General features: G+C 39.9%; 1 protein-coding gene across 1 annotated transcript in view; it reads right to left on the bottom strand.

Annotated features, from left to right (window-relative positions):
- Nucleotides 1-808: 808 nt before the first annotated feature.
- LVRN (laeverin) overlaps nt 809-15118 on the bottom strand; it is an 88325-nt gene continuing 74015 nt past the window's right edge. The window contains exons 16-20 of the mRNA XM_060143442.1: nt 13296-13403; nt 12391-12558; nt 12032-12169; nt 5283-5358; nt 809-2440 (exon numbers count right to left, since the gene is read on the bottom strand). Coding sequence (XP_059999425.1) covers nt 2300-2440; nt 5283-5358; nt 12032-12169; nt 12391-12558; nt 13296-13403 — 631 coding nt within the window. The 3' untranslated portion in view covers nt 809-2299. The remainder of the gene's footprint in view (nt 2441-5282; nt 5359-12031; nt 12170-12390; nt 12559-13295; nt 13404-15118) is intronic.

Raw genomic sequence — 15118 nt, 5'->3', positions numbered from 1 at the left:
TACATTGTATATCTTGTTAACCTGCTTTAGGATGAACAGTATAAACTAGATGGGTCGAAAATATTGTGTTACAGTTGGCGTGCTAATAAATAAGCTGGTTTATTGGTTAATAAAGTATTTATACCATTTAGACAAATCTGACTCAGTATCACTCCCTGACTTATTGCTATCACAGTAATCAATCAATAATTACTTCTTTTTATACTAAGTATAAGGTACAATATAATAAAATATAATGCTTATCTGGAGTAATTGGCTTCATCCAAGTAAGAAAATTTGTACATTATTCAAAATTCTTGTTCGTATTTAGAGGAAGGACTATTAACCAAATATTTGGGCATTTGATTTTGGATAAACATTTTTGGTGCTGTTTAATTACTACAGAAGCTAAGATATAATGGAATTTTCATTGTCAACAAATGGTCTGAAGAGCCCCAATGTGCTCCTTTGGTAGGATCAGGGCTTGGCATCACCAATAACAGGCATCAGAGCCCGCTCAGCATCTCGAGCGCCAGCCTCCAAGCACACTTGGTCGAATGAGAGCACAGGAGGGGAGGAAGATCAAGGAGAGGGGACATGGACAACCAGGCAGAAGGAAGGCAGAGGTTACTGGAAAGGGAGAAGGAAGACAGGGGAACACAAGGGAGGGGGGAGGGAGTGGAAGTGGAGGAGAGAAAGAAAGGAGGAGAAAGCAGTTGAGAGGACATGTGACATGGTTATCAAAAGATGAGATGGATGATTGGAGGAGATACGGGAAACAGAGAACGCACGTTTAAGAAAACACAGGAAGATACTGCACACGTAACAATTTGAAGACATGGAGACGTTTTATTGCTTATATTTTAAATTGCTAAATTTAAAGAAAAATCTCTCTGACCTATGACCCATGGTCAAGTCTGTGCAGGCTGTGCTTTGGTCTGTTCTCATGGCCACGTCCCATAACCTCCCACTCCCTCTCAGGGAGTATCTTCTTGTGAAGTGACTATGAAAGTGAACTTTTGTCTTGCCTATTAATTTGTGGGTACATTAACTTACAGAAGAAATAGGAAAAAACCCTTAGATCACATTGCCTTGAGTTTATATGACATATTTAAAGGCTTTTCATTGACATAATCCTTAATCTTTACAGTATCACTTTGAGGTAGATAGAAGATCTGTAGTTTTACCCCCATTCTGTAAAAACAAAATTAAAGTGAAAACAAGAATTAAATGGTATACACACAAAATCTAGAGTAGGATGATTTGCCTTAGCTGTCCTGATTAAATCAGGGGTAACAAAACTCAGCTAATTCCGTACTTTGTGATTGATGAAAATGTTTAAAGTTGTCCAAACTACAAGCAGGTTCAATTTGGCCAAATGAAACCACATTTCAAACTTAATCTGCTGAGTGCAAAGCTATAAAGATTATGCTCTGGTTAATCTTTTAGTTCTATTACTCTTTATCTGACCATTGTCCTTTGTGATGGAGATTAGCCCATAATTGCTATTGTCTGTTGACATCATCATTTTTGCTGCTAAATTTTGGCCGAAAGAGTGTCTGTCCCACAGGTGAATTACAGTCAAGAGCTTCAGGGCAGAGCCTTGCTTTCCATTTGCTCTCCACAACAGCAATCCTAAGGGTACTTCATAGATCCTACGATTCCAGGTCTCTTTGTGACACCATAAAGTTAGTAGCCAGTAAAGTGTGGCGTGATGCAGCAGGTACCGGGGAGAGAGAAATGGGGAGGAGGAGACACATTTCTTGCCTTTGGGGCACTTAATGTGGCTCACAAAATTGTCTGTTTCTTCTTTTTAAAACTTGCATTTCTTTGGCTTGTCTGTCTTCTAGTGAATATTATTTTTCTGGTTTCTATTTCTTTACACTGTTGTGTCATTTGCTCATTACTCTTTTAAGTATTGAACTAAATAAACCCTAGAGTATTGCAAATCTGTATTTCCCTCAGAAAAGAATGTGCTCATTACCCAATGATGTAATCTTCCACTGGCCTTCACAACTGAACAAGCAAAACTTTCTACGGTAAATTTGTTTTTCCAAGGCATTTAAAGTAAATCATGTGGTTTATAGCCCAACATGAAGCAAAATCTTCCCCAGAAATACAGCATCATTGGCAAAATCCTCAACAATCACTGAGCCTCCGGGCCAAACGTGACAATAGGGGAAGAACAGGACTCTGAGTAGTAAATGTGACTGAAATACGAATAACAAAACGTGTGGTTTTCCAGACTCACAGAATATTGGAAGACAAAACCGTGAGCACATTATAATATGCAAGAGAAGGGCCGGAAGCTGCCACTAAATTATGTGTTTTTCTGTAGCCATGCAGCTATCCTGGCACTTCGCTCCTTGTTTTTCAGATTTTCATTCTTTATTGTCTGTAATTTGGCCTGAACTGTGAGTCTCTGGTGCTCCTCCAACATGTTACTGCAAAACTGCTGCAGCTGAAAGAACAAAGAGACGGTTGGTCCATCAGTGCAATTGAACTTCTCCCGTAGGCACAGTAAGACAAAGTTCATGTTAAGTAGCGACATGATCTTGTGAATGGATGATGACAGTTGGAATGAGTAGAAATGTCTGTCCCTATATGGTGTGTCCCTGAGGAGACTGTGACTGAGAAAATGTGATGAAGACCACACCAGTCCTGAAGAATCCGATGCAGACTGGAAGCTCCAGGAAGTAGGAACTTTGTCTATTCTAGTCACTGCTCTATTCCCCAAGCACATAGTAGGTGCTCAATAAAGATTTCCAGAATGCATATTGGATATTATACAAGATTTGTAGACAGAGACACAATGAGACCTTTCCTTATTTCAAAAGAAACTTTGCAACTTCCAAAGTTCAAAACTGGTACACAACATCCATGTCTTTACAAATGTTACCCTTTATTTAAGAATATTTATAGTGGATTCATCCATTGGTTAAATTCCTTCATTGAGTCAGGTCAAGCATTCAGTTATGGGAATGTTTGTTGCAATATTACATTCAAGCCAGACAGATCCCGATTGAATAATTGGGATAATAATAATTGAACTGAATAAATCATATTCCAAAAGTCTATTTCTGTGTCATTGGATTATAACTCAGAACACACATTACCATAAAATGACAGTGTACCCTACCAGCTCACAAAAGGTCACATAAACCCTAATGTACTTGAAATTAGGTAGTAATAGGGTTGTCAAGCCTAACTACAATGCAAAAGACAAATAAGGTTCTAGGAAAAAGTAGATTAAGGGGCCAGGAGCAAACCTCCCGTTCTCTCCCACACCTGGGCATTCCTGCCAGGCAGTGGGAGCCACACACCAGCAGCACCGCCCACGATCGAGCACCTTCAGTGGGTGGGAGGGGAATGTGGGTCTGTGGGACTGTGTGTGTGGGGCTTCACGGGTGCTTGAGAGCATGAGTGAGGACAGGCTCCAGCAGGGTGGAGTAGAAAGACCAGAGCAAGAGATAAGGAGAGTGTATAAAAACTGTGCTGGTGTGGAGGGAAAAGGAATTCATATGACTTTCTTTTCATTTACCATTTTTAGTAATTGTTTTCAATATTATCATGTGAACCAATACATTGCAGTAGGACTGTTGGTCATTAACAGCTTTTTGACAAAAATATTCATGGTAGCTAACTCACTTGTTTTCAAAATTACAATAATTTAACTACTGCTAAATCCATTTTTGCATTTTTTAAACGAACTATCAGTGATTATAGAATTTTGGAACCTTGGGGATTGCTAAAGTTATACAAACTTCATTCATTCGTTCAACAACAACAAAACTACTGGGTTTTGTAGAGATAAAGATGAACAGAGGCACTTTTGAAGATATCAACACAAACTCAGTTGATTCTAGGAGCTTTTGTTCCAGGATTTTTGGGTGTGCCCCTCACTCTCTTGTCTGGGGAATCCTTGATAAATCAGGTCCTGACAGCTCAGCCTCAGGCAGGCCAAAACCCAAACAAAGATGGTTCCTTCAGGAATTACCAGTTCTTCCTCTCTCTCTCATAGTAACAACTATATAGGATGATTTGGGAGCACAGAGGAGGAGAGGGTGTAAATTAGTTAGTTAAAAATTTCCTAGAGGGCTTCCCTGGTGGCGCAGTGGTTAAGCATCCGCCTGCCAATGCAGGGAACCACGGGTTCAATCCCTGGTCCAGGAAGATCCCACATGCAGCGGAGCAACTGGGCCCCTGCAGCACAGCTACTGAGCCTGCACTCTAGAGCTCGTGAGCCACAACTGCTGAAGCCAGTGAGGCACAACTACTGAAGCCCGCGTGCCTAGAGCCCATGGTCTGCAACAAGAGAAGCCACTGCAATGAGAAGCCCGCATGCAGCAACGAAGACAAATGCAGCCAAAAATAAATAAATTTATTAAAAAAAAATTTCCTAGAATATGTGGTTGAAGCAGGGTCTTAAAGGAGGATTAGGAATTACCCTGCCAAGGACAGGCATGAGGAGGGCACCCCAGACAGAAGGTAGAGTGTTTCTGAAATCTGGGAAATGTGCAACAACATGATAATTTAAGAAATTCTGTTAAGTGGTACAGTGTAACTAGAGGAAAAGTGTTTGGGGGTACCTATGCCTCTTATTCTCTGACACTGGTTGGTGAAGTGGGCAAAAGTGAAGCTAGGGAGTAACGCAGGGGCCAGATTATGAAGGGCTTCATGTGCTAATGACAAGATTTTAAAATTTCTTCTAAAAACTATGATGAGATACTGAAACTTTGGGAGCAGGGCAATGACCGGCAGTGATGTGATGGATGGGATGGAGGGAAGAACAGCCTACGCCAGGGAGCCCGGGCCATAGTCTACTGCAATAATTCAGGTGAAGTACAACCCTCCATGAACAAGAATGGTCTCTATTTCAAGAGCAAGACAGAATTAAAAGACATTTCCTGGGCTTCCCTGGTGGCACAGTGGTTGGGAGTCCGCCTGCCAATGCAGGGGACACGGGTTCGAGCCCTGGTCTGGGAGGATCCCACATGCCGCGGAGCGGCTGGGCCCATGTGCCACAACTGCCGAGGCCCACGTGCCTGGAGCCCGTGCTCTGCAACGGGAGAGGCCACGGCAGTGAGAAGCCCGCACACCACAATGAAGACCCAACGCAGCCAAAAATAAATAAATAAATAATAATTAATAAAAGACATTTCCTGCACAGTGATAATACCATGAATGGAGCATAGAATGTAACAATTCAGAAAAGCATATTATTTTTAATTTTAGCAACTCCAAACTACACAAAAAATGGCTTCTAAATTGTCTTTATAATGCACAATATCTATAGTACTTACCTCTAAGATCTGTAAATCCGTACTTATGGTTCTCCCTATTACGTATAACAGAGTAACCAATGATTGTGTTCCATACCTACAAAGCAACGAGATGCTAATCATGAGTGGAAAATGTTTGGCAAGACAAAGCTACAGAGCAGATAAATGCTAAGTATACAGCCCTTATTAATTCCTAACTCCCAAATCTAAGCAAAACCATATATGAACTTGTTTAGCTTCATCTTTTCATAGAAAATTCATGCTATAGGAAAGCCTATTAGCACAAAGAATTATAGTTTAATATTGATTTGTGTAACAGATAGTTTTAAAAGTTTCATTTAAATATAAAAAGCTGTTCTTAAAAACAGTAACAACAACTGTTTTTATCTTTCAAAATGAAGTGGTTAGAACAGATGTCACATACCCAAATTAAGAAATTTTAAAAGAGAATAGGTAGGGCTTCCCTGGTGGCGCAGTGGTTGACAGTCCGCCTGCCATGCAGGGGACACGGGTTCGTACCCCGGTCCAGGAAGATCCCACATGCCGCGGAGCAGCTGCGCCCATGAGCCATGGCCGCTGAGCCTGCGCGTCCGGAGCCTGTGCTCCGCAACGGGAGAGGCCACAACAGTGAGAGGCCCGCGTACCGCAAAAAAAAAAAAAAAAAAAAAAAAGAGAGAATAGGTAAATACTCAAAGTATACCCCTTAAAAAGTGTAGTTAATATAGAATCAGTTTCAGAAACGCTGACTAAAATACCCTGAAAGCTTATTGAAACTTCTGCATTTGTATATGCTTTTTGGAAAGAGATTCTCAAAATGTTGGTGATCCCTGAGGGCTAAGTACTCTGGCTTTCCTTAAGCTCCCTCAAACAGGTATGGTAACTGAAACTTCCCCTTTAGTTTAGTGACCTTGAGTAACTGACAAGAATTGTCTGAAAAACAGCCATGAAATGTTGCTATGGAAAAACAGCAGATACATACCTGCTCAAAGTGTTGCTGTAGTTAAAAAAGTAAAGAAAGACTTTTGGATGCATTAAAAAGGAAAGAAAGTTTAAAAGGTTAATATAATGGCCTGGACAAGAAAGGGTTGAATCAGGATTCTGTCTTGATAGTTGATAGTTAACACATACAATTGGTTTACTTCAAAAATGTATACTTGAAATTAAAAATTGTAAGAGTTAACATCGGCATGATATGCAGACAAAGGTGAGAGAAACACAGTGCTTTTGTCCTTTTTAAGCTCCCAGCTATAACTTAAGCTGAGTCTATTTCAGCAAAGTGGAGGATAAGAGACTGTCTACATATAATTCAGGCAACCAAATCTGTTTCTATGGGGAAAGAAGAAATATTTCTTAGTTCTTCATTTTGGTTGGCCAGGTTTAAAAAGCCTGTGAAATGACTCAAGAAATTTGACAAAATTTGCAAAGAAACTGAGTTCCAGACTTAAAAAAAAGTAGGAAACAAAAGAAAACTACCTACGTTGCTAAATGTGTGATTTTTCTACCAAATACAGGAGAAAGGTTACCCCAGAGGCAGGGCTGGGTTTGAAGTTACCTATAGTTAGAAGCATTGGGATGGAGATTAAATGAGATAATGTACACTGAAGCACCTATCAGGGTGCCTGGCACACTTCATTCCTTCCTGTTCTTGAAAGTTTCAAGAGGAGATATCTTTGAGACAGATGATTTATCCTTCTGGTTGAGAGAGCAATCTCTTTGAAACAGTACTCAACAAAAATATATACATTACAGATAGCTTAGCCCACCAGTAGTCAAAGGTATTAACATGAAGACAGGAGGCAACGTTTGTCAGGATAGTTGCCCTTTCAAGAAATTGATAACATTCAGTGCTAGTCAGCGTGATTTGGGACTCTAGTCCATCTCACCTTCCGCTTCTCTCCTTTCTCACATTTGCCCTCCCTTCCCACCCCTTCCCCTGCCATGTCTGATTTCCTGCAGCAAGCTTGGCCACTTAGGCAAGCATGGAGGCAGCCAGGTTATCTCGCCTGACCCAGAGATAGGCAGTGAAAATGGGCCCTCCAGTGCTTGGACACAGCACTCCGATAACATCTTAATTCTCTCAGTTTGTTCCAATTTAACCCTTTCAACTCTATGTTCCCCATCATGAAATACAACAGAGTAGAAGTAAAAATCAGTGTAAGTTTCTGCTATATTTAAAAAGGATAACCAACAAGGACCTACTGTATAGCACAGGGAACTCTGCCCAATGTTATGTGGCAGCCTGGATGGGAGGGGAACCTGGGGGAGAATGGATACATGTATATGTATGGCTGAGTTGCTTTGCTGTGCACCTGAAACTATCAGAGCATTGCTAATCGGCGAGACTCCAATTTAAAATAAAAAGTTAAAGAAAAAAGAGTGTAAGTTTTTCAAGCATAGGACTTTAGCCAGTATCACATATTTGGAGAAGAAATAAGGGGTTTGGTGAAGAAGAGGGTAAGATTCGTTTTGGATCAGTTGAGTCTGAAAGTGATGATACCTTGTATTCTATATTCAAATAAAGCTAGGGTATTGCTGTAGGCGGTGAAGCCTGAATCGTTTTATGAAAGCCAAAAGCAACATAACAAGCATGAAGCAAACATCATTTCTACCACATCCAATAAGAAGTCACAAAAACCCTATTGTTTCGTGTCTATTCACACATTTCTTCATAGGAGCTATGCACAAGTGCAGGTTCATACTGATTTCTCTGTAACCTGAAAGATGTCTTTATGGTTAGTGGAAGCTCCCTCACTGGGATCAGTATCCAAAAGATCAACTCATCTAACAATTAACTAAATACCCCACAGCCACCAGTGCAGTGCCCTGCACGTGGGACTGAGAAGCAGTATCAAACCAAAGTTGTTTTACTCAAGCAAGTGTTCCAAAATATATATTCAGATTAGGCTCCCTGGGAAGAATTTGGGGCCTGGCTAAGGGGAGCAGATGTTCCTGGACTGCTATTGGCAGTGTCTCAACTCTAACGCTTGACCAGCCCTATTGCCTCCTTTCCAGGGCCCTAAGCTCCAGCCAGTTATGACGATCAGTCCCAAGTCGGACTCTCAGTCTTGCCCCCAGGCAATTACTGGTGTCCTCCCTTCCATGTAGAAGGTGAGTTTTTCCACCTGCTTGTTCAAATCCCCCTTCTTCTCTTTGAATCCCTAGAGCACTCTCCATCTGTCCTCTGTAACATTTATCGGAGACCGTGTCTTAATCACTTTATAACCCCCAACAACAGCTTGAACTAACTGTGCCTTGGCATAGAAAAAACAGAACTTCTTATTACCAGAAAGAACTTTACAGCTGATCACATACGACATCTTTCATTTTATGCAAGAGGAAACCAAGGCCTAAATGTTAACTAATAGGCCATCAATAAATAAATGTTGTTCTAGTTAACAGTTCCAGATGAGAGGGTTAGAGAATTTAGTTTCTCATCTGTCTTTCGCTTGGAACAACTGATCTACTGGCAGAATGACACTTTGTTTACATTAGCATAGATGGTACATAGCAGGATTACAGTGACAAGACGCTGGGCTAGATGCTAGATTTCCTTCTGACGGGCTTCTTGGAGCTTTATGATGCTAACATATACTGTGAATTTGTGGAGGTTAAAATAGACAGTTTCCAAACCGATGGGCTACTGTCTCCTTTGTTCACAGAAGGCTTGTCAGTGTCTCCATGAATAACGCTCAGTGAAACACACTGGAGAAATACCAGTTTCAAAGCTAATTTGCAAGTGATCGGTCACATTATAGCAAATTTAAAATAAATCCTTTTCACTTAAATAACATAAAATTTAATTTGTCATCGCATTTGTTTACTTACACTTTTATACTAACTTTATCATTTTATGAAGACTGGTGACATACAAATATTCATGTCAAATATAATTGTTTAATAAGTGCTGAGTAAATATTCTGATGTACAAAGAATAAGGTAAGCATTCCTGTGCCATTTTAATGTATATAACATTTTAATTATTAATTTGAACTTTTATTTCCTCTTAACAATCCATATATAATATTACTGTCTATTCAAAATCATTTGCAAAATTCAGCAAGACTGGTGACTATAAATCGAATCCTAAAAATAAATGTTTTAGATGTAGAAGGCAAATTTATTTGAGTCTCAAAGACTTTTTGTAGCAGAATGTGTAAGAGGAGTAACTGAGCTTAATGTATCATAAACAGAAAAGGAAAGGCATCTATTTTATGAGCATGGCATTTTGTTGATAAAAGATAAAAACATTTAAGCCATGGTTAAAAGTGAATGCATTTAGAATTCTAAGACCTTCTTAGGGATAATGAAATACCTGTTTAGAGTTTTTTTTTTTTAAAGGAAGTCCTTCTATACTCGTATTTAATACAGTTAAATCATTTAAATTGCCAGACAATGGACTTTTTAGAGAGCGCTGCAAACATGTTTCTGTTCTCCAAATGCAGAAAAAGTTCTTCTGAGGAATAAAAATTAGCACACACTTAAATTAAGAGCAATCTTTCCCATGGGTTGCTCAAAGCCATTTGGGGGGCTTAACTAGTTACATGTGCTGTGTATGGTATAGAAAGAGAGGAGAAATAAACTGAGAGGCTGTTTTACCCCTTAGAGCAGTGTTGTCCAGTTGAATTCTCTCTATCTGAGCTGTCCAGTATGGTAGCTACTGGCCACACTGAGCACTTAAAACAAGGCTAGTACAACTGAGGAACTGAATTTTTATTTGTTTGTTGTGGCTGTGCCACAAGGCCTATGGGATCTTAGTTCCCCAACCAGGGGTCGAGGATTGAACCTGTGCCCCCTGCAGTGGAAGCGTGGAGTCCTAACCATTGGACCACCAGGGAATTCCCTGAGGAGCTGAAGTTTAAATTTTATTTAATTGTACTTAATTTATATTTAAATAGCCATATGTTGGCTAGTAGCTATCATATTGAGCAATGCAGGCTTAGATATTTTTTTAATCCAGTGTCAATTGGTTCCATGTTAAACTATACCGGGATCACCTGGGGTGCTAGAGAAAGGTATAGATTTTGCACCCTATTCTGGCAGATTCTGATTTTCAAGGGGTAGAGTGGGCTTGGGAGTCTTTAGGTGTATGAACCACCTAAAGCTGCATCTTTCTCAGGGCCAGGCAGGGCATCTGAAGGCATGGAGACTGTTATAGGCTGCAGTGATTACAAGCTGGGTCCTCAGGAAAATCATCACTTATTTTTTAAAGGAGCTGTTCTCTCAGCAGTTTAATTCCAAAATTGCTGCTAGATTGTTCCGCAGGATGCTCTGGAAGAAAACAGTCAGGGACTGTAGCTGAAGTGAATGATCTTGAGCAAAATGATCACGGCAGCAAGAGGGCAGATGGCTTCCAGTCCAGGCAAAGCTAGGCATGTCAGCCCAAGAGGGGGCATGATGGGGGTCAGAGCCTTCGATACAAGCTCCAGGGAGAGAGAACAGAACGTAACAGACAGCCCTACGAGGCTGGAACCTCTGAAACCTCATGGAACAAGGCGACCTGAGTAAATACTTCTGATTTATACCCAACTCCCAAATTCCCACTGGGAAGGAGGGCATTACCTTTAATGACTTAAACAAAAATGGAAGACATAATTTACCCCCAAGGTCATAAGGTTCTCTGAACAATGAACCTAGAATGATAATTTAAAACAAGAGATAAGGCCAATTTTCCCAATATTGTGAGTATGCTATGCATGTCCCCCTGATGAGCCAGAAAAACGGTACCGTACAAAAGAGCTTTTATCTACATGTTTAAAATTTCTGATTTAAAAATACATTTTTGGTGTATTGTAAAGGTGTTCAATACATGTCCATAAAAGAAAAACATTCCATTATTTTGCTGTATAAGAGAACCATATTCAGATTCTTAAACATTTATATTCTAAATATATCTTCTGTTCCAAAGACCTAAATTTATTTGCAAAAAGTATCTTCCAACTTTACAGCTGTGTATGTACCTGAACTGTTGTCTACTCTGATCTGCTAACTCTTCAGTATGTGAATAGTTGTAGGACATATTATTCGAGGCTTTTAAGAATGCATGGTTCAGGCTTTCAGAGACTGTGAAGCTGGGGAGATCCTGGCCTGGAGAAGGATGCTGTCAGATCTCCTTGTCTTCCCAGCCCTTCGACCCTCCCCTGAAGCCCCTCAATAAAATGGCTTGATCCACCTCCCACCCCTTGCAAAACGAACGTATGGTTAAGTCATGTTCTAGAAAGAGCAGCTATCGAGGGTATGCTGCCTGACTTGTGCATTTCAACGTCTATTTTACCTGGCAGGCTAAGTAGCAAGCAGATTTAATCTTAAAAGGTGAGAAACATAAAAAGTTCAAGAACATGGAAGCCAGATACATAAAGGGAATCTGACAAAAGGCACAAGCAATATCCAAGCTTATGTAGTAATGAACATTGCTGTTTCTTAAAGATATGGTGATGTACTTCACAAAAGAAATGAATGGATGATGTACACTCATACTAAAACACATGACTTGCTCTAATCTGTGTCTCTGAAGACAAGATTCTTAGTGGGCACAGTGGGAAATTGAGGTAGATAAGTACCCCATGCAAATCTACATTCACAAAAAAAGCCAAAACTGAGGATAAGTGACCTTATCTTTCACACAGCTAGTTTGTGGTGAGACTAAACGCAGGAAAATGTATCAGTTTTCTAGTCAATGCAAAGGACTTTAGTGACCTGGCCAGACTAAAGTTGAGCCACTAGCACCAAACCAATGAACTAAATGAAAGAGAGGTCTCACATTTCCTCCTTACCTTTCACTCACAGCTTGCCAATTGTTGATTAAAAAGTCCTTTGCAACGTATCGGCCAACTTCAGAGGCTGCCACAGCTTCGATTATATTTGTTTCATTAAAAGTGGATGGAGATGTAGTGATGGCATACTCCATATATCTGTAAAAGCGCATGTGGCAGAAAATAAATACGTAAACATTATCCAATGGAAAGAGTAAATTTAAATAAATGGAGCTAAAATCCCATATGGTTCTAAGTTACTGAATTATAAGTATGTTTCATATTAATTCTTATATTAGCTCATTTCTATTTTTCTCCCTTTGGTTTATTAATTGCATTCCTCCACCAAGAGCCCTTTCAAGGTAAGTTGTAATAATCACCTGTTAAGTATCCACGGATCTTTACTGCAGCTCATTGCATAAGCAAGTTGAATCCTTTCTTCTTCCTTTGTTTTATTATTGTAGATATTTAACAAAAAATCCCATTCTTTATCATTTCCCAAGGCAATGCCATAACATAAAATCACATTTTTAATCGGATAAGGTATTCTGTAAGGTATAACACGCAATGATATTTTTCATAGCAGTTAAGTTATATGTTAATCTAGGTTGTCATATAGTTAGAAGTATAAATCTAGAAAAAATGTCTGTGATCTCAGATATAAATATCAAAAGTAGGAATCTAGAGAAGCAATTGTGAAAACTGTCATTCATATTAACATCTTGAGATCGTCAAATTAGTTTAGAAACTGAGGAGTTTTGAGGGAGAAGTAAATTAGAACAGTACAAACAGTGTATGTTGATAACTCAGTTTGGTTTCATATCTTATTATCACATTCTCTAAGAGTCCATTTGAGGTCATATTTTAAAGGTAATATAATAACACCAGAATGACAGAGTGTTGGTCTCAGGTGTCAGTGAGACTGCAAACTTACACAGAAAGAGATGTACTGATGCACTTTTATATATGTGAATAAATAACTATAATGAACAACCTAAATAAGACTCGAGATAACCACAGGTGCGTATTAGGGAATGCACCGGCAATGAGAGGTCCCGGATGAGAATTCCGTGTATAAATTCTAATCTATTGCTATGCACAGACCTCCATGAGACAATTGTGTGTGTGTGTGTGTTTTAAAGGACATTTGAAAAAAAAAGTAAGAGAGAGAGATTATCTAAGTAAAAACAAAATGTTCACTCCCAGAGTAAGAGCATCGAAAGGAAGAGAAATTGTTGGTGCTGAAACAGAACAAAAAGAAGGGCAATTACAATATTACACTTACTCATTCTCTGGATGGTTCATCCAGTTTCTGAAAAGGTCTCTTGACAGCTGAAGACAGTCCTCAAGACCCAACCAACACGCAGTTCCAAAAAGTTTTTCCAGTGATATTCTTGAAGGAAATATCAAAGAAAAACATGTATTTTTCATTACTGCATTGATTTTTTTCTGCCGCCAAGAATATGTGTTTCATAAAAAGATGGGTATTTGAAAACATCCTTCTAATAACATCAGGTTTGTTAAAAAATAGCCTTTGTGGATGGCAACTGTATTTAAGGTTCAGGGAAATATTTGCTGAGAGGCTCTCAGGCACCAAATAAGCTCCAAGACTGGTACTTTTTGAAAGTAAGAAATAAATTACTGCCTTCCTTCATCTCCCTCAAACACACACGGGTGTACACACATGCCACATCTGTTATCAATTTATTTTTCCTCCCTTATACAATAACTCCCTTACAGATAACAAAAATGACTTTTAAGTATCTGATATAACACACTTAAAAATAAAGTTCTTTCTCTACACATGAGAGCAGAGGGAATGGTTTATTTCTCTCCTTCGACAGCGACCCTCTCCCGGCTTAAGCTTCTGTTTCTTCCTCCTGGCTATTAACGTTGTCTCCAGAAAAAGAATGGAGGTTTCTGCTTTGTTTTTATAGCTGAGCAGAGGTACACATTCCCATTGCAAACGAAATAAGTTCAAAAGAACACGGAGAAGAACAATGATAAAGCCAGATGAGCAGTGCCTTGAGGTGTTGCAGTTTGGAGTAAGAGGTAAAGGAATTCAAATGGATCAGGAGTTTCCGGAAAATGCCAAGAGGCAAATCTCCATTGCTCCACCCTCCCTCCAGTTTCATCCCAGCCTGGCCTGACCTTCTGATAAGCAGAGGTAGAATCTCCAGGGGGGAGACCTTCTGAGAGACAGCTCTGAGCACTCATTTACACATTCACTCCTCTCCCCACCCACCCCAAACTGGTAGCAGCAAGATGGAATTCTCTGGAAGCACAGTCTAACTCCCTGAGATTGCTCTGAAGAGAACTGGCCCAGGGATGCTACAAAAAGCAGGTCACTTCAGGCCAGTTTAGGAGAGCCAAGGCCATGGCTGGTTAACAAAGGTGCTGCCTGGTTGGGCCTTTCTGTTTGCCTATACAACTTGCCTACCCACTTTCCATCCTAGCTCATCCCCGCTGTCTTCCATCCATCTGTAAATCCAACCATATTGTTTGTCAATTCACACGCCCTAGCTCTAAAATTTCTCCCCTCTCAGAAGGATACTTGTGAGAGAGAATAACCCCACCTTTTGTATTTCTTACTTGGTCTAATTGGTTTCGGCTTGATGTTGACTAGAGCTGTAAATATAATCCCTGTACCATTCATTGTTGGTCACAGATTCCCTCGCTAAATCTGGAAGCCCAGCCTACACACACAAACCTTGTGTCACAGGGAGGCCAGCGGTACTGCAGCACTGTTTTGCCTTTCACCCCCTTTCCAGAGCAGCATGACAACAGGCATAGTCCCCTAACCGAACCAATGATGGGGAAATCATTTACAATACTTGGTCATGCTCACACACAGATGACTGATACAGTTCACTGTCAACCTCCCTAATCATATCTGCATAATGTTAGAATTTCTGTCTGACATAAATAATGGAACTTTTCCCTCTGTCCTCAAGAATATACAGAGGGGATCTTTTCCCCCGTGTATCCTTCCTATACCCTCCAATTTGTTTGTATAGGCTGGTTTTGCTTAACACAACCCTTCATCAATAGTACAACATACTTAAGATTTCAACCAGTAGCCTAAGATTGGAGAATATAAAGCTATAA

This window comes from Lagenorhynchus albirostris, chromosome 3, assembly GCF_949774975.1.
Source record: "Lagenorhynchus albirostris chromosome 3, mLagAlb1.1, whole genome shotgun sequence".
In the NCBI taxonomy this organism is placed as follows: domain Eukaryota; kingdom Metazoa; phylum Chordata; class Mammalia; order Artiodactyla; family Delphinidae; genus Lagenorhynchus; species Lagenorhynchus albirostris.
This window is presented reverse-complemented; position numbering and strand designations above follow the sequence as displayed.